General features: G+C 41.1%; 1 protein-coding gene across 1 annotated transcript in view; it reads right to left on the reverse strand.

The window, feature by feature from the left end:
• The window catches only part of LOC120050083 (extracellular matrix protein FRAS1-like), a 99958-nt gene extending 72300 nt beyond the window's left edge, over positions 1–27658 (reverse strand). Inside the window, 1 exon segment of the mRNA XM_038996723.1 lies at positions 26096–27658. Within this exon segment, the coding sequence (XP_038852651.1) occupies positions 26096–27658 (1563 nt within the window).
• Between the last annotated feature and the right edge of the window lie 261 nt (positions 27659–27919).

Consider the following 27919-nt stretch of genomic DNA (forward strand, 5'->3'; position numbering starts at 1 on the left):
GTAGCATCACACGATAGTAGACTACATTATTAGTAACGCACTACCATATAGGATACTAGCACTACATATGCCAGTAGGCGCATACACTACTAGTAGCACTACACTATCGTAGCACTAATTATAGTAGCACTACATTATAGTAAGTAGCAATACTTATAGTAGACCAACTACATATAGTAGCACTACAGTTTATAGAGCACTACATTATAGCCGACGCTACTACATATAGTATAGCAGCAACACCTACATTATAGTATAGTACGCATCTACATTATCATAGTCAGCACCAAATATAGCCTTATCACCTGTACGCAACTACATTCGATAGTATAGCTAGCACTACCATTATATGTATGTAGCACATACATCCTAGATTCGCACCTACTATTATAGTTATACTAGAACCTACATATAGCATACTAGCATCTACATTATAGTACAGAGCACCAAATACATTTATTAGCATACATTATAGTATAATATGCCCACTACATTATAGTCATACTAGCCTTACATTCATAGTATACTACGCAATTACTATTATAGCATTATACTAGCCCACTACAAGTATAGTTAGCACTACATTATAGTGATAGTAGCACTACATATATTAGCACTACCTTATATAGTAGACACTACCTACTAGTATTAGCTACTACGTATAGCACTACATATAATCTATTGCACTCACAGTATAGTACTAGCTCAGTAGAACACTACTATTTAGCACTATATATAGCACTACAGTATATAGCACTACATGACAGTTATACGTAGCACTACATTATAGTATGAGACTCATTTATAGTATAGTAGCACTACAGTATATAGGCACTACATTATAGTATATAGCATACATTATAGTATACTACACTACATATCAGTACTAGTAGCCTACATTATATTAGCACTACATTATATACTAGTAGCACTAATCTATATATAGCAAATACTATAGTATATTATGCAACTCCAGATATTAGTACACTAGCATTAGATTAGTAGCCTACAGGTATAGCACCTACATATAGCTTAGCACTACATCTTATAGTAAGCACTACGTTATGATCATTAGTATTAGTAGCACTCAGTATAGTATGCATCTACATTATAACGCTCATAAGTATCACTACACCTATAGTAGCCCTCACACGTATGATCTAGCACTACATTATAAGATAGTAGCACTAACAGTTATATTAGCACTACATTATAGTATAGTAGCACTACAGTATATTAGCGCTACCATATAGTATCATACATATATTAGGCATCTACATATAGTATATAGTAAATACGTATATATAGCACTACAGTTATAGCATACACTAAGAATCGCATACAATAAATAAAAAAATCTACCTGTATAGTAGCACTACAGTATGTAGCACTAACATTAAGTATAGTACACTTAGCATATAGTACATACATTAGCACTACTTATAATAGTAGCAACTCACAGTCAGACTCTATTAATAATTAAGAGTAGGATACCGTTTAGCTACATTACTATTAGCGTAATTAGCACTACATTATAGATAGTACCACTAAGTATAGTATCAGCTACTTATGCACTCTATAGTATAGCCACGCTCCATAGCATATATCACTACATATATTAGTAGCATAGCCATCCAGTCATTTTAGCACTTATCTGTAGTAGCATAATAGTGTCGCTACAGTATCATTACGCACTACATATAGTATAGAGTAAACTACAGTATATAGCACTACTTATGCCTAGCACTACTTATCAGTATTAGCACTACATATAGTAGCACCTACATTTCACCGTCTCAGTTACACTACATAGTGTGATCGCTAGACACTGCAAGATATTAGCATACTTTATACAGAAATAGCCTACAACCATTAGTAGACAACTAATAGCATCTACATTTAGTATCGTAGCATAGTACGTAATGCACTCACTTAGTCTCTCAGTATATTGCACCTTACAGTTATTAGCACTACATTATATTGAACTCAGTATTTAGTAGCACTACAGTATTTAGTAGTATAGTATAGCACAGCCAGTATACTAGATTATGTATGCTACCATATTATGAGTATAGTAGCACTACAGTATTTCAACTAATACAGTATTATCGTAGCCTAATATGTTATTTAGCACTAGTATCGATTGTAGTCACTACAGTAGATTATAGCACTACTTATATTAGATACATTATAGTAGCACTATCTAGTATACTTTAGCTACACTAGGCAGTTCACATCTACAGGTAGCACGCAGTATCACCATAGTGTCCTACACATTATTATTCATCAGATAGGCACTACAGTATCGCCTAAGTAGCACTTACCACCGTAAGTAGCACTCAACAGTATATTGAGCACTACATATATTCTAGTAGCACCAGTTAGATTAGTAGCACACACTTGCATAATTATAGTAAGTAGCCTACAGCATAGATTAGTAGCACTACTGTAAGTGACTACGTATATAGCACTATTTACAGTTAAGACTAGTATAGATTAAGTAGCACTTATAGTAGCACTCTCAGCTAATTAGCACACATATATCATTAGTAGCTCACACAGTATAGTAGACAGTTATAGGCACACAGTATAGATAGTCAGCCTACAGTTATTAGCACCACAATGTAGCTCCAGTTATAGTATAGTAGCTACAACAGTATAGTAGTAGCACTCACGCTAGTAGTATAGTAGCACTACAGTATAGTATTATCATAGTATACATCAGTGGAGCACACAGTAATTAGCAACAATTATACGCATAGTAGGCAACAGTATAAGATTAGTAGCACTACAGGTATATTGCACTACATTATAGTTTTATCGAGTAGACACAATAGCAATAAGCAACTTAGATTCAGCACTACAAGTTAGTAGATACGATTTAGTGTAGCACTACAGTATATTAGCAGCTACATTATAGTATAGGTAGCACTATCTTCAAGTCAGCACACATATATTAGACACTACATTATAGCTCACTAGTAGCACTACAGTATAGATTAGCAACTACAGTATATTAGCAGCTACATGTATAGTAAGCCTACAGTACATAGTAGCACTACATATTGATAGAGTAGTCACACTAGTTATCAGTATAGTAGCACTACAGTATAGTCAGCCACAGTATTAAGCACGTACTAGTTCGTAGAGACGTATAGTAGTTCACTGCAAGTTTCACTCATTAGTAGTCTACAATGTTACTAAGTATAGTAGCACTTACAGTATTAGTAGCCACTTACAGTATAGTAGCACTATCCTTACTATAGTAGCACTTACATATATATAGTGCACTCAGTTAGCTAGCATCGTATTACGACTACTAAGTAATAGTAGCGAGCACAGAAGCTATATTTTATTAGCACCTACATTAGTATGCACACTATAGATAGTATCACTCAGTATATAGTAGCACTTAGTATCAGATCAGGAGCCACATTTGTTACAGTATAGTTTTAGCACTCACTATACTTATTCCAGGTATATTAGCACTACATTATAGCTATAGTAAGCATCTCAGTATAGTAGCACAGTATATTAGCACTACATCATAGATATAGTAGCACTACCGTATAGATTAGGAGCCAACACAGTATATGAGCACTACAGTATAGTATAAGCACTACATTATATATAGTAGCAACTACAGTACTCAGATAGCAGCAACCTTACATTTCGATATTCTATCGCCACATACATTTTCCAGTATAGTAAGGCACTACAGCATATGAGCACCACATCAGTTAGTCACACCAACAGCTACTCTCCACACCACATTAGAGTATAGTAGCACTACATATCAGTATAGTGCCACACCAATAGAGAGTAGCACTCAGTACATATATAGCAACATTCATTAGCTATAGTTAGTCATAACAGATTAGCATTCAGTAGCACATACAGTATAGTAGCATACACAGCATAGATTAGTAGCACCCCACACGTAAGTTAGACGCAGTATAGTAGCATACAGGATATAGCAACATTATAGTGCTATAGTAGCTTACGACAGCATAGACACGTAGCAATCTACATATAGTACTAGAGCACATTCTCAATTATCCAAACACTCAAACCAACATACTAGTATATTATAGTCTACTACTTATAGGTATAGTTGACACTTACAGTATAGATAGTAGCATACCCGTATATTAGCACACTTACCCGTATATAGCATCTACATTATATTATAGTAGCAAATTACAGTAATTAGCACTCATTCATAGCATAGTAGCACTACAGAAGTCAGCACTACATATCTGCTACATACGTAGTCATACGTAAAGATTAGTAGCACTACAGTATTAGCACTACATTATAGTATTGTCAGCACTTACCATCTTTATAGCTATCGCAGCCCACAGTATAGTGCACCTTACAGTACTATCTAGCATACATTATTAGCTATAGTAGCATTACATGTTACACTAGTTAGCCACTTACAGATAGTATCAACAGTAATAATTAGCACACATATAGTATAGTACGCATGCAGTATAGATTAGAGAAACAGCTATAGTAGGACTACAGCGAATTAGCACTACTTATACGATAGCCAGTACATACATTATATAGCACCACTACATATATGTATCGTAGCACTACCAGTCATAGCACCCACACTTATCAGCTAAGTAGCACCAACAGTATCCATACTAGCACCACATTTATGATAGCTAGCCACACATCTACGTATAGTAGCCAAGTACCAGTATAATATCCAAGCACTACCATATAGTATAGTCAGCACTACACAGTATATTAGCACGACAGTAGCCATAGCACTACATTATTACGATAGTTTAGCATCCAGTATATTAGCACTACATTTATAGTTAGTAGCCACACCCAGGATTATCTAGCACTACAGTAGACTTAGCACTACCATGTATAGTTATGTAGCATAAAGTATATTAGACATAAAAGTATACGTATGTAGCACCTGCAATGTAAACATTAGCACAATTATAGTATAGTAGCAACACAGCATAGTAGCACTACAGTATATTAGCATACCATATATTATAGTGTACAATCACAGTATATTAGCACACTTATAGTATAGTAGAACTACAGAATTAGCACTACAGTATAGTGCATACAGTAATTAGCACTCACATATAGTATATAGCACTACAGTATAGATTCGTAGCACTACATGCTCCTATAGCACATCCACACTTTATAGTATAGTTAGCCCTAACAGTATAGTAGCCACACTAAGTATAGTAGCATCTACAGCATACGTAGCATCACATGTCTTATAGACTAATCTTATATTATAGCAGACACCCTACCGTATATTCGCACTCCACCCCACCCTTTATAGTATCTAGCTAGTCACTCAAGTCTATTAGCCCACCAAATTATAATTATACGTTAGACTAAAGTATCTCAGCACCACATTCATATATGTATAGTAGACACGTTATACATCATATGAAGTTGCACTACAGTATATCAGAACAGTATACTATAGTAGCACCACGTATATGTAGCACATTTAGCAGTAGATATATAGTACGCACTATAGCACTACATTATATATAGCACTACAGTATAGTCAGCACAATTTATCATAGTAGCACTACCAGTATATTAGCATACATTATGTATCGTAGCACTACAGTATATAGCACTAAATTAGAGCATAACACTTATAGTATAGTAGCACTACAGTATATAGCACTACATATAGTAGCATACATATAGTAGCACACATACACGTACTAGTACACACAGTATATAGCACATACATTATAGTCAATACAGTATAAGCACTACAGTATTAGTAGACTACAGATATTAGCAGATACATTATAGTATAGTAGCATACAGTATGTAAGCACTATCCATATATAGTATAGTAGCACTAAGTATATTAGCATTACTATATGTACACAGATATTATATACAGTAGAACTACAGTATATTAGCATACATTATACTATAGTAGCATTACAGTATTAGACTACATATAGTATAGTCAGAACAGTTATTAGCCACCTTACTTATGTAGCCCCCCACCTCTACAGTCTATTAGCACTACATTATAGTATAGTAGCACTACACAGTAATTAGCATACAAGTAGTATATTAGCACTACATTATACGTATAGTAGCGCAATACAGTATATTAGCACTACATTATTATAGTAGCACTGCAGTATATTAGCACTAACATAGTATAGTATAGTAGACTAAGTATAGTAGCACCTACAGTATCTTAGCACTACATTAATTAGCTAGCATACAGTATATTCCAGAACACCACATTATACTATAGTAGCACTACGTATATAGCACTTACTTAGTACTCAGTAGTAGCACTACAGTATATTTGCACTACTACATTGATAGGTATATTAGCACTACGTATAGATTAGTAGCATACAGCTATAGTACATTCATTTAGTATAGTAGCATACAGATAGTAGCACTACAGTATAGTAGTCATACAGTTAGTAGCACTACTTATATAGTACAATACCATATATTAGTAGCACTACAGTATATTGAGCAACTTACATTATACTATAGTAGCAACTAAGTATATCCGAGCACACCATCTACTATTATAGTAGCACTACAGCATACTTAGCATCATATAGTTATAGTAGCAATACAGTATAGTAGCACTACAGTATTGCCTATTCATAAATAGTATTAGTAGCACCTACATGGTAGTATGCCTACTTATATTAGTAGCAACAGAATCAGCCTACATTATAGTATAGTAGCACTACAGTATATTTAGCACTACATAGTATAGTAACTACAGTATAGCACTACATTATATTTATACACAGTACAGTATATTAGCACTACAGTTATAGCAGACATTATAGAGTAGCACTACAGTTATATCTATCTCAGATAACCCCTACTCATAGCAACATTACAGTATAGATCGCTATACAGTATAGTAGCACTACATTACACGTTAAGTAGACTACAGCTATATTAGCAATACTTATGAGTAGCACTACAGTATATGTAGCACACATTAAACTATGTACAATACAGTATATAGCCTACATTACAGTATAGTAGCCACTACAGCATCTTAGACACTACATTATAGTATAGTAGCACTACAGTATATAGCACTACATTACAGTTATAGTAGCACTACAGTATATTCACGCACACAGTATGCCATCATATGTAGCAATACAAGTATAGATTAGTAGCACTACAGTATAGATTAGTAGCACTACATTATAGTATAGTAGCACTACAGTATATTAGCACTACATTACAGTATAGTAGCACTACATTATAGTATATTAGCACTACAGTATAGATTAGTAGCACTACAGTATAGATTAGTAGCACTACAGTATATTAGCACTACATTATAGTAGCACTACAGTATATTATAGTAGCACTGCAGTATAGATTAGTAGCACTACAGTATAGTAGCACTACATTATATTATAGTAGCACTACAGTATAGATTAGTAGCACTACAGTATAGTAGCACTACAGTATATTAGCACTACATTATATTATAGTAGCACTGCAGTATAGATTAGTAGCACTACAGTATAGTAGCACTACATTATATTATAGTAGCACTACAGTATAGATTAGTAGCACTACAGTATAGTAGCACTACAGTATATTAGCACTACATTATATTATAGTAGCACTACAGTATAGATATAGCACTACAAGTATAGTAGCCATACAGTATATTAGCACTACATTATATTCTATAGTTAGCACTGCAGTATAGTAATTAGTAGCACTACAAGTATAGTAGCACTACAGTATATAGCAATACATGTATAGTTATAGTAGCACTACAGTATATTAGCACTACATTATAGTATAGTAGCACTACAGTATAGATTAGTAGCACTACAGTATAGATTAGTAGCACTACAGTATATTAGCACTACATTATAGTATAGTAGCACTACAGTATAGATTAGTAGCACTACAGTATATTAGCACTACATTATATTATAGTAGCACTACAGTATAGATTAGTAGCACTACAGTATAGATTAGTAGCACTACAGTATATTAGCACTACATTATAGTATAGTAGCACTACAGTATAGTAGCACTACATTATAGTATAGTAGCACTACATTATAGTATAGTAGCACTACAGTATAGATTAGTAGCACTACAGTATATTAGCACTACATTATAGTATAGTAGCACTACAGTATAGTAGCACTACATTATAGTAGCACTACATTATAGTATAGTAGCACTACAGTATAGATTAGTAGCACTACAGTATAGTAGCACTACATTATAGTATAGTAGCACTACAGTATAGATTAGTAGCACTACAGTATATTAGCACTACATTATAGTATAGTAGCACTACAGTATAGATTAGTAGCACTACAGTATAGTAGCACTACAGTATAGTATAGTAGCACTACAGTATAGTAGCACTACATTATAGTATAGTAGCACTACATTATAGTATAGTAGCACTACATTATAGTAGCACTACATTATAGTATACTAGCACTACATTATAGTATAGTAGCACTACATTATAGTAGCACTACATTATAGTAGCACTACATTATAGTATAGTAGCACTACAGTATAGATTAGTAGCACTACAGTATATTAGCACTACATTATAGTATAGTAGCACTACAGTATAGTAGCACTACATTATAGTATAGTAGCACTACATTATAGTATAGTAGCACTACAGTATAGTAGCACTACAGTATATTAGCACTACATTATAGTATAGTAGCACTACAGTATAGATTAGTAGCACTACAGTATAGTAGCACTACAGTATATTAGCACTACATTATATTATAGTAGCACTACAGTATATTAGCACTACATTATAGTATAGTAGCACTACAGTATATTAGCACTACATTATAGTATAGTAGCACTACAGTATAGTAGCACTACATTATAGTATAGTAGCACTACATTATAGTATAGTAGCACTACAGTATATTAGCACTACATTATAGTATAGTAGCACTACAGTATATTAGCACTACATTATAGTATAGTAGCACTACAGTATAGTAGCACTACAGTATATTAGCACTACATTATAGTATAGTAGCACTACAGTATAGTAGCACTACAGTATATTAGCACTACATTATAGTATAGTAGCACTGCAGTATATTAGCACTACAGTATAGATTAGTAACACTACAGTATATTAGCACTACAGTATAGATTAGTAGCACTACATAGATTAGTTGCACTACATTATAGTAGCACTACAGTATAGATTAGTAGCACTACAGTATAGTATAGTACCACTACATTATAGAATATAAGCACTACAGTATAGATTAGTAGCACTACAGTATAGATTAGTAGCACTACAGTATAGATTAGTAGCACTACAGTATAGATTAGTAGCACTACAGTATAGATTAGTAGCACTACAGTATAGATTAGTAGCACTACAGTATAGATTAGTAGCACTACAGTATAGATTAGTAGCACTACAGTATAGATTAGTAGCACTACAGTATAGATTAGTAGCACTACAGTATTGTGAGGAGCACTACAGTATAGTATAGGAACACTACAGTGCAGCATAGTAGCACCAGAGTATAGTATGGTAGCACTATAGTATTGTATTGTACCACTACAGTATAGTACCACTACAGTATAGTATAGTACCACTACAGTATTGATCAGTAGCACTACAGTATTGATCAGTAGCACTACAGTATAGATTAGTAGCACTACAGTATTGTGAGGAGCACTACAGTATAGTATAGGAGCACTACATTATAGTATCGGGGCACTAGAGTATGGTATACTATAGTATCACTACCGTATATTTTTTCCTATTTTATTTTATTTTTATTTAACCTTCATTTAACTGGGTAAGTCAGTTAAATTTACAATGACCAGTGAAATATAATATACCTGCTGGAGCAAGTGCTATGGGTGGGTGCTGCTATGGTGACCAGTGAGATATACCTGCTGGAGCAAGTGCTATGGGTGGGTGCTGCTATGGTGACCAGTGAGATATACCTGCTGGAGCGAGTGCTATGGGTGGGTGCTGCTATGGTGACCAGTGAGATATACCTGCTGGAGCGAGTGCTATGGGTGGGTGCTGCTATGGTGACCAGTGAAATATACCTGCTGGAGCAAGTGCTATGGGTGGGTGCTGCTATGGTGACCAGTGAGATATACCTGCTGGAGCGAGTGCTATGGGTGGGTGCTGCTATGGTGACCAGTGAGATATACCTGCTGGAGCAAGTGCTATGGGTGGGTGCTGCTATGGTGACCAGTGAGATATACCTGCTGGAGCGAGTGCTATGGGTGGGTGCTGCTATGGTGACCAGTGAAATATAATATACCTGCTGGAGCGAGTGCTATGGGTGGGTGCTGCTATGGTGACCAGTGAGATATACCTGCTGGAGCAAGTGCTATGGGTGGGTGCTGCTATGGTGACCAGTGAGATATACCTGCTGGAGCAAGTGCTATGGGTGGGTGCTGCTATGGTGACCAGTGAGATATACCTGCTGGAGCGAGTGCTATGGGTGGGTGCTGCTATGGTGACCAGTGAGATATACCTGCTGGAGCAAGTGCTATGGGTGGGTGCTGCTATGGTGACCAGTGAGATATACCTGCTGGAGCGAGTGCTATGGGTGGGTGCTGCTATGGTGACCAGTGAGATATACCTGCTGGAGCGAGTGCTATGGGTGGGTGCTGCTATGGTGACCAGTGAGATATACCTGCTGGAGCAAGTGCTATGGGTGGGTGCTGCTATGGTGACCAGTGAGATATACCTGCTGGAGCAAGTGCTATGGGTGGGTGCTGCTATGGTGACCAGTGAGATATACCTGCTGGAGCGCGTGCTATGGGTGTGTGCTGCTATGGTGACCAGTGAGTTATACCTGCTGGAGCACGTGCTATGGGTGGGTGCTGCTATGGTGACCAGTGAGATATACCTGCTGGAGCGCATGCTATGGGTGGGTGCTGCTATGGTGACCAGTGAGCTGAGATAGGGTGGGGCTTTTCCTTGCAAAGACTTATAGATGACCTGGAGCCAGTGGGTTTGGCGACGAATATGTTGCGAGGGCTAGCCGACTAGAGCATACAGGTTGCAGTGGTGGGTGGTATAAGGGGCTTTGGTAACAAAACGGATGGCACTGTGATAGACTGCATCCAGTTAGCGTATTGGAAGCTATTTTGCAGATGATATCGCCGAAGTCGAGGATCGGTAGGATAGTTAGTTTTACTAGGGTAAGGAGGCTTTGTTGCGAAATAGAGCGCTGAATCTAGATTTGATTTTGGATTGGAGATGTTTAATATGAGTCTCGAAGGAGAGTTTACAGTATAGCCAGACACCTAGGTATTTGTAGTTGCCCACATATTCTAGGTCAGACCTGTCCATGGTAGTGATGCTAGTCGGGCGGGCAGGTGAGGGCAGTGAATGGTTGAAAAGCATGCATTTCGTTTTACTAGCATTTAAGAGCAGTTGGAGGCCACGGAAGGAGTGTTGTATGGCATTGAAGCTCGTTTGGAGGTTAGTTATCACAGTGTCCAAAGAAGGGCCAGATGATTACAGAATGGTGTCGTCTGCGTAGAGGTGGATCAGGGAATCACCCGCAGCAAGAGCGACATCATTGATGTATACAGAGAAAAGAGTTGGCCCGAGAATTGAACCCTGTGGTACTCCCATAGAGACTACCAGAGGTCCGGACAACAGGCCCTCCGATTTGAAACACTGAACTCTGTCTGCGAAGTAGTTGGTGAACCAGGCGAGGCAGTCATTTGAGAAACCAAGGCTATTGAGTCTGCCGAAAAGAATACGGTGATAGACATAGTCGAAAGCCTTGGCCAGGTCGATGAAGACGGCTGCACAGTATTGTCTTTTATCGATGGCGGTTATGATATCGTTTATTGCAACTCCATCCCCTTTGGCAGTTCTATCTTGGCAGAAAATGTTGTAGTTAGGGATGGAAATTTCAGAATTTTTGGTGGCATTTCTAAGCCAGGATTCAGGATTCATGGCAATGACGTCAGGGTTGGCGGAGTTTGCTAAAGCAGTGAATAAAACAAACTTAGGGAGGAGGCTTCTGATGCTAACATTTATATACTAAGGCTTTTACGGTTACATAACTCAACAAATGAGAGCGCCTGGGGACACACAGGGCCTGTGTTAACCTTTACATCACCAGAGGAACAGAGGGGGAGTAGGATAAGGATACGGCTAAAGGCTATAAGAACTGGTTGTCTAGTGCGTTGGGGACAGAGAATAAAAGGAGCATTTCTTTGCGTGTTAGAATAGATTCAGGGCATAATGTACAGACAATGGTATGGTAGGATGTGTGTACAGTGGAGGTAGAGCTAGGCGTTGAGTGACGATGAGAGAGGTTTCGTCTCTGGAGGCACCAGTTAAGCCAGATGAGGTCTCCGCCTGTGTGTTGGGTGGGACAAAGAGTTGTCTAAGGCATTTTGAGTGGGTCTGAGGGCTCTACAGTGAAATAAAACAATAAGAACTAGCCAAGACAGCAGTAGACAAGATATATTGACATTAGAGAGAGGCATAAAGCAAACACAGTTGTTGATCGGGAGAGCTAAGACAACAACGGGTAAATGGCGATGAATGGGCAGAGCGGGTTAGTTGGGTACATACAGGACCTGAGTTTGAGGCTGGGGCCAACAGGTAAACAAAATGAGGTACCGTGTTATTGAAACAGTCCAGGGGGCATCAGCTGTGTAGCCGAGTGATCATAGGATCAAAAGAGCAGCAATAGGTGAGTCAGGGTCCCTTTCGGTAGTCCCTACTGCGCTAGGCGAGCAGGGGACACAGCGTTCAGAAAAGCTAGCGGGCCGGGGCCTGTAGATGGTTCTTCGGCGACATCATAACAAAATTGCCTGTTGAGACCCCCTCGGACGGTTACGTCGGTAGACCAGTTGTGATTGATCGGCGGAGCTCCATGTCGGCAGTAAAAGGGTCCAGGCCAATTTGCAAAATAGGTATTGTAGCCCAATAATTGGCTGAAAGTCCTCTTCAGCTAGCCGGGAGATAGCCTGGGGCTAGCCTCGAGCTAGGCCTAACTGGTGCTTGCTTCGGAACAGAGACTTTAGCCACGAGTAGCAACTTGGATAGCAGCTAGCTAGCTGCGATGATCCGGTGTAAAGGTTCAGAGCTGCAGTAGGAATTCGGAGATGTGGTAGAGAAAGCAGTCCGATATGCTCTTTGTTGATATTGCGCTGTGCTGACTGGCAGGAATTGACCAGTTTGAGGCTGGCTGATGTCCGAATTAACGGTGATGACCGCTAGCAGTGGCTAACTGACTACTAGCTAGTAGCTAGTTAGCTGGCTAGCTACTGATGGGGTTTCAGCTTCTAAAGTGTAATAAATAGCAGATCCATACCACATTGGGTGAGGCGGGTTGCAGGAGAGTATGTTCAGTCCGTAGATGGAAATTGAGATTAAAAATATAAAAAATATACAAAGAAAATGATATATACATGGGACAGGACAACACAAATAGACGCCCGACTGCTACGCCATCTTGGAATGGTTCCTAACTTGGATGACGCTGGTCCAATTGTGCACCGCCCTATTGGTCTCTCAATCACTGCCAGTTGTGATACAGTGTGGATTCGAACCAGGTTGTCTGTGGTGACGCCTCCAGCACTGAGGTGCAGTGTTTACATTGTAGCACTGCAGTATGTATAATAAGTATCACTAGAGTATAGTATAGTTCTGTAGAACTGCAGTGTAGTAAAGTATAGTAGCACTACATTATATACAGTTCAGTAGAACTACAATATAGTAAAGTAAAGTATAGTATAGTACAGTAGCACTACATTATAGTACAATAGCACTATAGTATAGTATCACTGCGGCATATTATAGTACAGTAGACAAAACATATAGTAAAGTATAGTTCAATAGCACTACAGTATAGTAAAGTAAAGTATAGTTCAATAGCACTACAGTATAGTAAAGTAAAGTATAGTTCAATAGCACTACAGTATAGTAAAGTAAAGTATAGTTCAATAGCACTACAGTATAGTAAAGTAAAGTATAGTTCAATAGCACTACAGTATAGTAAAGTAAAGTATAGTTCAATAGCACTACATTATAGTAAAGTAAAGTATAGTATAGTAGCACTGCGGCATATTATAGTACAGTAGACAAAACATATAGTAAAGTATAGTAGCACTACAGTATAGTACACATGAAGTTGGTGGCATCTTAATTAGTAACATGTATCTGAACATGTTCTATGACTGTGTCAAGAACATGAACAGGCTCATCTCAAAGTTAAGTTTCATCTATTAAGAGCTGTGATGTTTATTTGTCATGCTCTCTTAAACATCTCTCTCTCTCACACACTTCCCCATAACAGGGTGTACTGTAGTTCTACCGTGACGGTCTGATGGAGGTGGTAAAGACAGAGTATTCCCAGATGGACTTGTTGTTGGTTTTGACAGCAGCAGGTCTCCAGCCTGACGTCACCCTGCTGCCTGCAGAGAGAGAGAGAGAGAGAGAGAGAGAGAGCGAGAGAGGGCCTGTCCTTCTGATGAGAATGGAGGGGTTTAGAGAGTAGACTATTCACTGTGACAAGTTGGAAACACATTGAGGGTTGCTGAGCTTCTGTTACAACTCAGACCTAGGGTATGGAAAACCATCTTAAATGACCAACAATATCAATTTTCAACACACTAAAACCACCCACAATCCTCCACTTCAGCACATTAAAACCAACCACAATCCTGAATTTCAAAACACTAAAATCACCCATTATCCTTCACTTCAACACGCTAAAATCACAGACCATCTTCATTTCAACACACTAAAACCACCACGAACTTCAGCTGGTCCTGGTCTAGTTATATTCTAACTATAACTCTGGTCTAGTTATATTCTCCCTATAGACCCTAACTATAACTCTGGTCCTGGTCTAGTTATATTCTCCCTATAGACCCTAACTATAACTCTGGTCTAGTTATATTCTCCCTATAGACCCTAACTATAACTCTGGTCTAGTTATATTCTCCCTATAGACCCTAACTATAACTCTGGTCTAGTTATATTCTCACTTCAGCTCTGGTCTAGTTATATTCTCACTATAACTCTGGTCTAGTTATATTCTCTCTATGGGCCCTAACTATAGCTCTGGTCTAGTTATATTCTCACTATAGCTCTGGTCTAGTTACATTCTCACTTCAGCTCTGGTCTAGTTATATTCTCTCTATAATTCTGGTCTAGTTATATTCTCACTATAACTCTGGTCTAGTAATATTCTCACTATAACTCTGGTCTAGTTATATTCTTACTATGGGCCCTAAATATAGCTCTGGTCTAGTTATATTCTCACTATAACTCTGGTCTAGTTTTATTCTCACTATGGTTCCTAACTATAACTCTGGTCTAGTTATATTCTCACTATAACTCTGGTCTAGTTATATTCTCACTATAATTCTGGTCTAGTTATATTCTCACTATAACTCTGGTCTAGTTATATTCTCACTATAACTCTGGTCTAGTTATATTCTCACTATAACTCTGGTCTAGTTATATTCTCACTATAACTCTGGTCTAGTTATATTCTCACTATAACTCTGGTCTAGTTATATTCTCACTATAACTCTGGTCTAGTTATATTCTCACTATAACTCTGGTCTAGTTATATTCTCACTATAACTCTGGTCTAGTTATATTCTCACTATAACTCTGGTCTAGTTATATTCTCTCTATGGTTCCTAACTATAACTCTGGTCTAGTTATATTCTCACTATAATTCTGGTCTAGTTATATTCTCACTATAACTCTGGTCTAGTTATATTCTCACTATGGGCCCTAAATATAGCTCTGGTCTAGTTATATTCTCACTATAGCTCTGGTCTAGTTTTATTCTCACTATAACTCTGGTCTAGTTATATTCTCACTATAACTCTGGTCTAGTTATATTCTCTCTCTGGGCCCTAAATATAGCTCTGGTCTAGTTATAGTATCTCTATAGACCCTAACTATAGCTCTGGTCTAGTTATATTCTCACTATAACTCTGGTCTAGTTATATTCTCACTATAACTCTGGTCTGGTTATATTCTCACTATAACTCTGGTCTAGTAATATTCTCACTATAACTCTGGTCTAGTTATATTCTCACCATAACTCTGGTCTAGTTATATTCTCTCTATGGGCCCTAACTATAGCTCTGGTCTAGTTATATTCTCACTATAACTCTGGTCTGGTTATATTCTCACTATAACTCTGGTCTAGTTATATTCTCACTATAACTCTGGTCTAGTTATATTCTCTCTATGGTCCTAACTATAACTCTGGTCTAGTTATATTCTCCCTATAGACCCTAACTATAGCTCTGGTCTAGTTATATTCTCCCTATGGGCCCTAACTATAGCTCTATCTTGTTCATTTAGTGTGCCTCCAGATGTCAGGTAGTAATATTGAGCAGAGAGAGCAGCGAGTTTAACAATGAGTGGCAGAGCATCTGCAACAAAGAGAACTACAAAGCGGCTCCCTGACAGCGCTTCCTCTCCCACCTGCTCCCCCAGCCTCCTCCGTGACCCCGCACCATCTTGGAAAAATATTCCGTACCGCTTGTCTCGATCAGATTGCACTCCCGGGAGACTGGTGAAAAGAGCCTCTTGCAAATTGAGCATTGGTGGGTCAAGTGGTGGAGGGCAAGGCGCACCTGCCCGTAAATCACTGCGTCCTTTCATGAGGAAGACTTGAAGAGCGGAGATAAATAATAAACAGTGGTCGGGGGACACAGGGTGAGACGGGATTAAGCCGGATGAGAGGGACAGGGAGTAGCGGATTGGTCATCAGGGAAGTTTAGGAAACTCTTTATTGCGACGAGAAAGATGCGTGGACACCTCAAAGATCACAGAGTCACAGTATACAGCAGTATTGAGCAGCTGCGTTCAGAATAACCAATATCTCCTAAAAAAGTACACTATATTTACAAAAGTATGTGGACACTGCTTCAATTTAGTGGATTTGGCTATTTCAGCCACATCCGTTGCTGACAGGTGTATAAAATCGAGCACACAGACATGCAATCTCCACAGACAAACATTGGCAGTAGAATGGCCTTACTGAAGAGCTCAGTGACTTTCAATGTGGCACCATCACAGGATACCACCTTTCCAACAAGTCAGTTTGTCAAATTTCTGCCCTGCTGGAGCTGCCCCGGTCAACTGTAGGTGCTGTTATTGACCACTTTCTGAGTTTACAAACATGTGCACAAGTTGGTGGCAGAACAATTTACATGTTGCTTATGAGTGCATTTCACACTACTTTTGGATTATAATTGTATTTTAAGGCTTGTATGAATGTCCTGCTTAATATAAGTAGAAGTAATAAAGAAGTAAATCTAGTCGATGTTGAATGGGCCCAGATGGCGATGGCTTTCTTACTGCCGCCAAGAGTCGTGCGCATCTGTGCGTGACATCTGTGAATCGTGTATTGGAAAAGGGTCTATTGTGAAGTGGAAACGTCTAGGTACAACAATGGCTCAGCAGCGAAGTGGTAGGCCACACAAGCTCACAGAACGGGACCGTCGAGTGCTGATAGCATGTCAAAATTGTCTGTCCTTGGTTGCAACACTAACAACCGAGTTCCAAACTTCCTCTGGAAGCACAATAACTGTTCGTCGGGAGCTTCATGAAATGGGTTTCAATGGCCGAGCAGCTGCACACAAGACTAAGATCACGATGCGCAATGCCAAGCATAGGCTGGAGTGGTGTAAAGCTCGCCACCATTGGACTCTGGAGCAGTGGAAACGCATTCTCTGGAGTGATGAATCATGCTTCACCATCTGGCAGTCTGACGGACAAATCTGGGTTCGGCGGATGCCAGGAGAATGCTACCTGCCTGAATGCATAGTGCCAACTGTAAAGTTTGGTGTAGGAGCAATAATGGTCTGGGGCTGTTTTTCGGCCTATAGGACCCATAGTTCCAGTAAAGTGAAATATTAACGCTACAGCATACAATGACATTCTAGATGATTCTGTGTTTCCAACTTTGCGGCAACAGTTTGGGGAAGGCCCTTTTCTCTTTCAGCATAACAATTTCCCCGTGCACAAAGCGAGGTCCATACAGAAATGGTTTGTCGGGATCGGTGTGGAAGAACTTGACTGGCCTGCACAGAGCCCTGACCTCAACCCCACTGAACACCTTTGGGATGAATTGGACCGCGAGCCAGGCCTAATCGCCCAACATCAGTGCATGACCTCACTAATGCTCTTGAGGCAGAATGGAAGCAAGTCCCCTCAGCAATGTTCCAACATCTAGTGGAAAGCCTTCCCAGAAGAGTGGAGGCTGTTATAGCAGCAATGTTCCAACATCTAGTGGAAAGCCTTCCCAGAAGAGTGGAGGCTGTTATAGCAGCAATGTTCCAACATCTAGTGGAAAGCCTTCCCAGAAGAGTGGAGGCTGTTATAGCAGCAATGTTCCAACATCTAGTGGAAAGCCTTCCCAGAAGAGTGGAGAGCGTTATAGCAGCAATGTTCCAACATCTAGTGGAAAGCCTTCCCAGAAGAGTGGAGGCTGTTATATCAGCAAAGGGGGACCAACTCCATATTAATGCCCATGATTTTGGAATGAGATATTGGACGAGGAGGTGTCCACATACCTTTGGTCATGCAGTGTATCATACTGAATGGGTAAAGAATGGCCTGCATGTTTTAGTATGTTGTTCCATGATAAAAGCTATAGCCTACGTTACATGACAAATGCAGGTGGATTATCGTGTCATTACTAGCAGGTGGATTATAGTGTCATTACTAGCAGGTGGATTATCATGTCATTACTAGGAGGTGGATTATCATGTTATTACTAGCAGGTGGATTATCATGTTATTACAAGCAGGTGGATTATCATGTTATTACTAGCAGGTGGGTTATAGTGTTATTACTAGCAGGTGGATTATCATGTTATTACTAGCAGGTGGATTATCATGTTATTACTAGCAGGTGGATTATCATGTTATTACAAGCAGGTGGATTGTCATGTTATTACTAGCAGGTGGATTATCATGTTATTACTAGCAGGTGGATTATCATGTTATTACAAGCAGGTGGATTGTCATGTTATTACTAGCAGGTGGATTGTCATGTTATTACTAGCAGGTGGATTATAGTGTCATTACTAGCAGGTGGATTATCATGTTATTACTAGCAGGTGGATTATCATGTTATTACTAGCAGGTGGATTATCGTGTCATTACTAGCAGGTGGATTGTCATGTTATTACTAGCAGGTGGATTATCATTTCATTACTAGCAGGTGGGTTATCATGTTATTACTAGCAGGTGGATTATCATGTTATTACTAGCAGGTGGATTATCATTTCATTACTAGCAGGTGGGTTATCATGTTATTACTAGCAGGTGGATTATCATGTTATTACTAGCAGGTGGGTTATCATGTTATTACTAGCAGGTGGATTATCATGTTATTACTAGCAGGTGGATTATCATGTTATTACTAGCAGGTGGATTGTCATGTTATTACTAGCAGGTGGATTATCATGTTATTACAAGCAGGTGGATTATCATGTTATTACTAGCAGGTGGATTATCATGTTATTACTAGCAGGTGGATTATCATGTTATTACTAGCAGGTGGATTATCATGTTATTACTAGCAGGTGGATTATCATGTTATTACTAGCAGGTGGATTATCGTGTCATTACTAGCAGGTGGGTTATCATGTTATTACTAGCAGGTGGATTGTCATGTTATTACTAGCAGGTGGGTTATGATGTTATTACTAGCAGGTGGGTTATCATGTTATTACTAGCAGGTGGATTATCATGTTATTACTAGCAGGTGGATTGTCATGTTATTACTAGCAGGTGGATTATCATGTTATTACTAGCAGGTGGATTATCATGTTATTACTAGCAGGTGGATTATCATGTTATTACTAGCAGGTGGGTTATCATGTTATTACTAGCAGGTGGATTATCATGTTATTACTAGCAGGTGGGTTATCATGTTATTACAAGCAGGTGGATTATCATGTTATTACTAGCAGGTGGATTATCATGTTATTACTAGCAGGTGGATTGTCATGTTATTACTAGCAGGTGGATTATCATGTTATTACTAGCAGGTGGGTTATCATGTTATTACTAGCAGGTGGATTATCATGTTATTACTAGCAGGTGGATTATCATGCTTTTACTAGCAGGTGGATTATCATGTTATTACTAGCAGGTGGGTTATCATGTTATTACTAGCAGGTGGATTATCATTTCATTACTAGCAGGTGGATTATCATGCTATTACTAGCAGGTGGGTTATCATGTTATTACTAGCAGGTGGATTATCATGTTATTACTAGCAGGTGGATTATCATGTTATTACTAGCAGGTGGATTATCATGTTATTACTAGCAGGTGGGTTATCATGTTATTACTAGCAGGTGGATTATCATGTTATTACTAGCAGGTGGGTTATCATGTTATTACAAGCAGGTGGATTATCATGTTATTACTAGCAGGTGGATTATCATGTTATTACTAGCAGGTGGATTGTCATGTTATTACTAGCAGGTGGATTATCATGTTATTACTAGCAGGTGGGTTATCATGTTATTACTAGCAGGTGGATTATCATGTTATTACTAGCAGGTGGATTATCATGCTTTTACTAGCAGGTGGATTATCATGTTATTACTAGCAGGTGGGTTATCATGTTATTACTAGCAGGTGGATTATCATTTCATTACTAGCAGGTGGATTATCATGCTATTACTAGCAGGTGGGTTATCATGTTATTACTAGCAGGTGGATTATCATGTTATTACTAGCAGGTGGGTTATCATGTTATTACTAGCAGGTGGATATCATGTTATTACTAGCAGGTGGATTATCATGTTATTACTAGCAGGTGGGTTATCATGTTATTACTAGCAGGTGGATTATCATGTTATTACTAGCAGGTGGATTATCATGTTATTACTAGCAGGTGGATTATCATGTTATTACTAGCAGGTGGATTATCATGTTATTACTAGCAGGTGGATTATCATGTTATTACTAGCAGGTGGATTATCATGCTATTACTAGCAGGTGGATTATCATGTTATTACTAGCAGGTGGGTTATCATGTTATTACTAGCAGGTGGATTATCATGTTATTACTAGCAGGTGGGTTATCATGTTATTACTAGCAGGTGGATATCATGTTATTACTAGCAGGTGGATTATCATGTTATTACTAGCAGGTGGGTTATCATGTTATTACTAGCAGGTGGATTATCATGTTATTACTAGCAGGTGGATTATCATGTTATTACTAGCAGGTGGATTATCATGTTATTACTAGCAGGTGGATTATCATGTTATTACTAGCAGGTGGATTATGATGTTATTACTAGCAGGTGGGTTATCATGTTATTACTAGCAGGTGGATTGTCATGTTATTACTAGCAGGTGGATTATCATGTTATTACTAGCAGGTGGATTGTCATGTTATTACTAGCAGGTGGATTATCATGTTATTACTAGCAGGTGGGTTATCATGTTATTACTAGCAGGTGGATTATCATGTTATTACTAGCAGGTGGATTATCATGTTATTACTAGCAGGTGGATTATCATGTTATTACTAGCAGGTGGGTTATAGTGTTATTACTAGCAGGTGGATTATCATGTTATTACTAGCAGGTGGATTATCATGTTATTACTAGCAGGTGGATTATCATGTTATTACTAGCAGGTGGATTATCATGTTATTACTAGCAGGTGGGTTATCATGTTATTACTAGCAGGTGGATTATCATGTTATTACTAGCAGGTGGATTATCATGTTATTACTAGCAGGTGGATTATCATGGTATTACTAGCAGGTGGATTATCATGTTATTACTAGCATGTGGATTATCATGTTATTACTAGCAGGTGGATTATCATGTTATTACAAGCAGGTGGATTATCATGTCATTACTAGCAGGTGGATTATCATGTTATTACTAGCAGGTGGATTATCATGTTATTACTAGCAGGTGGATTATCATGTTATTACTAGCAGGTGGATTATCATGTTATTACTAGCAGGTGGATTATCATGTTATTACTAGCATGTGGATTATCATGTTATTATTAGCAGGTGGATTATCATGTTATTACTAGCAGGTGGATTATCATGTTATTACTAGCAGGTGGATTATCATGTTATTACTAGCAGGTGGATTATCATGTTATTACAAGCAGGTGGATTATCATGTTATTACTAGCAGGTGGATTATCATGTTATTACTAGCAGGTGGATTATCATGTTATTACAAGCAGGTGGGTTATCATGTTATTACTAGCAGGTGGATTATCATGTCATTACTAGCAGGTGGATTATCATGTCATTACTAGCAGGTGGATTATCATGTTATTACAAGCAGGTGGATTATCATGTTATTACTAGCAGGTGGATTATCATGTTATTACTAGCAGGTGGATTATCATGTTATTACTAGCAGGTGGATTATCATGTTATTACTAGCAGGTGGGTTATGATGTTATTACTAGCAGGTGGATTATCATGTTATTACTAGGCCCTATCATGATTAATGCTATTGTATTATCATTTCATTGAGATGATGATGATGAGGATTATTATCTGTGTAGCCCTATTTGTTTGTGTTTTACATAATCACATATTACTTGCCCTGTTGTTATTGTAAGGCTATTCTTGCTGTCACGTGCAGAATAACCGTTAAAGTAAACAAGGCATATCCAAATGTGTCTTGCGCGAAACCAACACTGTTGTTAAGTAAACAGCGAGCGGGGCCAAATGTGTCTCATGTAAAACTAAATATAACATGCCTTTTGTTTGTGCACACCTGGAGTAGCTATTCAAGGACACACAGAGATAGACCGCACCCTCTCCTCTCTCAAAATTGACCCTCTGATCAAAAATAGACAACTAATATAAAAACATATTTTGGAATATATGGTTACATTTCAGGACTGAAATATTAAAGAATGGCATACAGTGTATATGATTAATTGTGTATCCTATTCTACTGTCAATGTGCAAAGATATTACTAAACTGTCAGCCTTTTCACCCGCTGCTGGGCTTGACAGGGATTAAAATGTTCTGAAGGAAACACACCTGCTGCTGGGCTTGACAGGGATTAAAATGTTCTGAAGGAAACACACCTGCTGCTGGGCTTGACAGGGATTAAAATGTTCTGAAGGAAACACACCTGCTGCTGGGCTTGACAGGGATTAAAATGTTCTGAAGGAAACACACCTGCTGCTGGGCTTGACAGGGATTAAAATGTTCTGAAGGAAACACACCTGCTGCTGGGCTTGACTGGGATTAAAATGTTCTGAAGGAAACACACCTGCTGCTGGGTTTGACAGGGATTAAAATGTTCTGAAGGAAACACACCTGCTGCTGGGCTTGACTGGGATTAAAATGTTCTGAAAGAAACACACCTGCTGCTGGGTTTGACAGGGATTAAAATGTTCTGAAGGAAACACACCTGCTGCTGGGCTTGACAGGGATTAAAATGTTCTGAAGGAAACACACTTACCGCTTCAATCACGGCCCACAAGTCGTCATATCTTTGACAGAAACCCAAAAAGTGGAAAAGAAATAGGTCTAGTTTAGAAATACTAAATACATTAATAGTATATTAGCATATAGTTGTGTTATTGTCTTGGACATTTCTCAAATCGAAAAACAACCTGTTTAAGCAAATAGTTTTAATTTAGGACGGCACTCTAATTCAAAGAGTAGTCTACATTAATCTAGCCAGGATGTCAGTCTTTGAACATTTAATCATAAAAAATTAAACATTAATTCCAACAATATTCAATTGTGTAGCATCCTAATATAAAAAGGAATTGGCATACCTGGGACACAGATAGCTAATAGATAGCTTAACCACTCTTAACAGAACTAGGAGCATGTAGGGCTATAGGTCCTGTTCAGTCTTCCATCGCTTGCCCCATTCATTTTAATAGGGTCAATGGACTTTGAATAATTTCATGCCATGCCCCCAGACCTTCACCGGGTTTCAAGGTGAATGGTAACCACAACCACTAATCTTTTTACTGTCAAACGACTGTGGGTGAGTTCTTCCTGGTCGGCCTTGGACAAGACATCTGAAGCGGTGTTTAAAACTTTTTCACAAGCCTGTTTATTTGATTGAATTTACATTCAGGAACCTGGTACACATCCTGGTCTATTAGATCAATAAGAATAAAGGATGAGTTTAAATATGATAAATAATAGGTTAGGGTTACATATAAAAGGATGGGTTAAATATGAGAAAAGGGGTTAGGGTTAAATATGAGAAAAGGGGAGAGGGTTAAATATGAGAAAAGGGGTTAGGGTTAAATATGAGAAAAGGGGAGAGGGTTAAATATGAGAAAAGGGGTTAGGGTTAAATATGAGAAAAGGGGTTAGGGTTAAATATGAGAAAGGATCAGGTTAGGTTTAAATGAGAAAGGATCAGGTTAGGTTTAAATATGAGAAAGGATCAGGTTAGGTTTAAATATGAGAAAGGATCAGGTTAGGTTTAAATGAGAAAGGATCAGGTTAGGGTTAAATGAGAAAGGATCAGGTTAGGTTTAAATTAGAAAGGATCAGGTTAGGTTTAAATATGAGAAAGGATCAGGTTAGGTTTAAATTAGAAAGGGTCAGGTTAGGTTTAAATGAGAAAGGATCAGGTTAGGTTTAAATTAGAAAGGATCAGGTTAGGTTTAAATGAGAAAGGATCAGGTTAGGGTTAAATGAGAAAGGATCAGGTTAGGGTTAAATATGAGAAAGGGTCAGGTTAGGTTTAAATGAGAAAGGATCAGGTTAGGTTTAAATTAGAAAGGATCAGGTTAGGGTTAAATATGAGAAAGGATCAGGTTAGGTTTAAATATGACAAAGGATCAGGTTAGGTTTAAATATGACAAAGGATCAGGTTAGGTTTAAATATGACAAAGAATGGGGTTAGGGTTAGGGTTAGGGTTGTGGCAGTCATGAAATTGTGTCAGCGAGTTATTGTCATGTAAAAGTGTGGCGGTTTAATTAGGCTAAATGGATTGAAGTTTCTCTGCATTAAAGTCCCCGACCACTAGGAGCACCACCTCTGGATGAGCCTTTTGTTGTTTGCTTATGACCTTATACAGCTCATTAAGTGCAGTCTTAGTGCCAACATCGGTTTGTGGTGGTAAATAGACAGCTACAAAAATATAGATGAAAACTTTCTTGGTAAATAGTGTGGTCTACAGCTTATCATGAGGTACTCTACCTCCGTTGAGCAAAACCTCGATACTTCCTTAATATTAGATTGTGTGCACCAGCTGCTGTTGACAAATAGACACTGACCTCCGCCCCTTATCTTACCGGAGGCAGCTGTTCTGTCTTACCGGAGGCAGCTGTTCTGTCTTACCGGAGGCAGCTGTTCTGTCTTACCGGAGGCAGCTGTTCTGTCTTACCGGAGGCAGCTGTTCTGTCTTACCGGAGGCAGCTGTTCTGTCTTACCGGAGGCAGCTGTTCTGTCTTACCGGAGGCAGCTGTTCTGTGTTACCGGAGGCAGCTGTTCTGTGTTACCGATACACAGAAAATCAAGTCAACTGTATATTATTAATGTTGTTGTTCAGCCCCGACTCGGTGAAACATAAGATATTACCGTTTTAAATGTCCTCTTAGTAGGATAGTCTCGAACAGAGTTCATCGAGTTAATTCTCCAGTGATTGTACGTTTGCCAGTAGGATGGATGGTAAAGGTGGATTATCCACTCGCCGACAAATTCTTAACAAGCACCCAGATCTGTGCACCCTGTATCGGCGTCTCCTCTTTGTGCGAATGACGGGGATTTGGGCGGATCCGGGAGGAGCCTAAATCTTTCACCTCCCATTTGTTAAAGAAAGAATCTTCCTCCAGTCCGACATGAGTGATCGCTGTTCTGATGCCCAGAAGTTATTTTCGGTCATAAGAAACGGTGGCAGAAACATTATATACAAAAACAGTTACAAACAATGCAAAATAACACACAGAATAGCACAGTTGGTTAGGAGCCTGTGAAACGGCAGCCATCCCCTCTGGCGCCCCCCTCTGGCACCCCCCTCTGACGGCCCCCCCTGGCGCCCCCCTCTGGAGCCCCACTCTGGCACCCCCCTCTGACGGCCCCCGCTGGCGCCCCCCTCTGACGGCCCCCTCTGGCCCCCCCCCCCTGGCGCCCCCCTCTGGCCCCCCCCCCTGGCGCCCCCCTCTGGCGCCCCCCTCTGGCCCCCCCCCCCTCTGACGGCCCCCTCTGCCCCCCCCCCTGGCGCCCCCCTCTGGCACCCCCCTCTGACGGCCCCCTCTGGCCCCCCCCCCTGGCGCCCCCCTCTGGCCCCCCCCCCTGGCGCCCCCCTCTGACGGCCCCCTCTGCCCCCCCCCCCCCGGCGCCCCCCTCTGGCACCCCCCTCTGGCACCCCCCCCTGGCGCCCCCCTCTGACGGCCCCCTCTGGCGCCCCCCTCTGACGGCCCCCTCTGGCCCCCCCCCCCTGGCGCCCCCCTCTGGCGCCCCCCTCTGCCCCCCCCCCTCTGGCCCCCCCCTCTGGCCCCCCCCCTCTGGCCGCCCCCCCTGGCGCCCCCCTCTGGCGCCCCCCTCTGACGGCCCCCTCTGGCACCCCCCTCTGGCGCCCCCCTCTGACGGCCCCCCCTGGTGCCCCCCCCTGGCACCCCCCTCTGACGGCCCCCCCTGGTGCCCCCCCCTGGCACCCCCCTCTGGCCCCCCCCCCCTGGCGCCCCCCTCTGGCCCCCCCCCTCTGGCCCCCCCCCCCTGGCGCCCCCCTCTGACGGCCCCCTCTGGCACCCCCCTCTGACGGCCCCCTCTGGCACCCCCCTCTGGCACCCCCCTCTGGCGCCCCCCTCTGGCGCCCCCCTCTGACGGCCCCCCCTGGTGCCCCCCCCTGGCGCCCCCCTCTGACGGCCCCCTCTGGCACCCCCCTCTGACGGCCCCCTCTGGCGCCCCCCTCTGGCGCCCCCCTCTGGCGCCCCCCTCTGGAGCCCCACTCTGGCGCCCCCCTCTGGCACCCCCCTCTGACGGCCCCCCTCTGACGGCCCCCTCTGGCGCCCCCCTCTGGCACCCCCCACTGACGGCCCCCCCAGGCACCCCCCACTGACGGCCCCCCCAGGCACCCCCCTCTGCCCCCCCCCCCCTGGCGCCCCCCCTCTGGCACCCCCCTCTGGCACCCCCCTCTGGCGCCCCCCCTGGCACCCCCCTCTGGCACCCCCCTCTGGCGCCCCCCTCTGGCGCCCCCCCTCTGGCGGCCCCCCTCTGACGGCCCCCCTCTGACGGCCCCCCTCTGGTGCCCCCCTCTGACGGCCCCCCTCTGACGGCCCCCCTCTGGCACCCCCCTCTGGCGCCCCCCTCTGGCGCCCCCCCTCTGACGCCCCCCTCTGACGGCCCCCCTCTGACGGTCCCCCTCTGGCGCCCCCCTCTGACGGCCCCCCTCTGACGGCCCCCCTCTGGTGCCCCCCTCTGACGGCCCCCCTCTGACGGCCCCCCTCTGGCGCCCCCCTCTGGCACCCCCCTCTGACGCCCCCCCCTGGCGCCCCCCCCTGGCGCCCCCCTCTGACGGCCCCCCCAGGCGCCCCCCCTGGCGCCCCCCCCTGGCGCCCCCCCCCTGGCGCCCCCCCTGGCGCCCCCCTCTGACGGCCCCCCCTGTGGCGCCATTCTCCAACAACATGATGCACGCCTTTGGAACATGTACATTTAAAAAGTTGAATAAATAAAGGCATTATACACCGTCACAATAAATCCGTTATTTATTTTAGTCAAGTCCAAAGAAACATAATATGAAGAAAATGTATTTCAGAAGAACAGAATATGAGTTGGTCTACTGGCTGTTATCTGGCTCTGCGCCATGTTATATAGACTGTAGGGTTAGGGACTAGATACTGTATGTTATCTGGCTATAGACTGTAGGGTTAGGGACTAGATACTGTAT

Source organism: Salvelinus namaycush, chromosome 1, assembly GCF_016432855.1.
Source record: "Salvelinus namaycush isolate Seneca chromosome 1, SaNama_1.0, whole genome shotgun sequence".
NCBI lineage: Eukaryota > Metazoa > Chordata > Actinopteri > Salmoniformes > Salmonidae > Salvelinus > Salvelinus namaycush.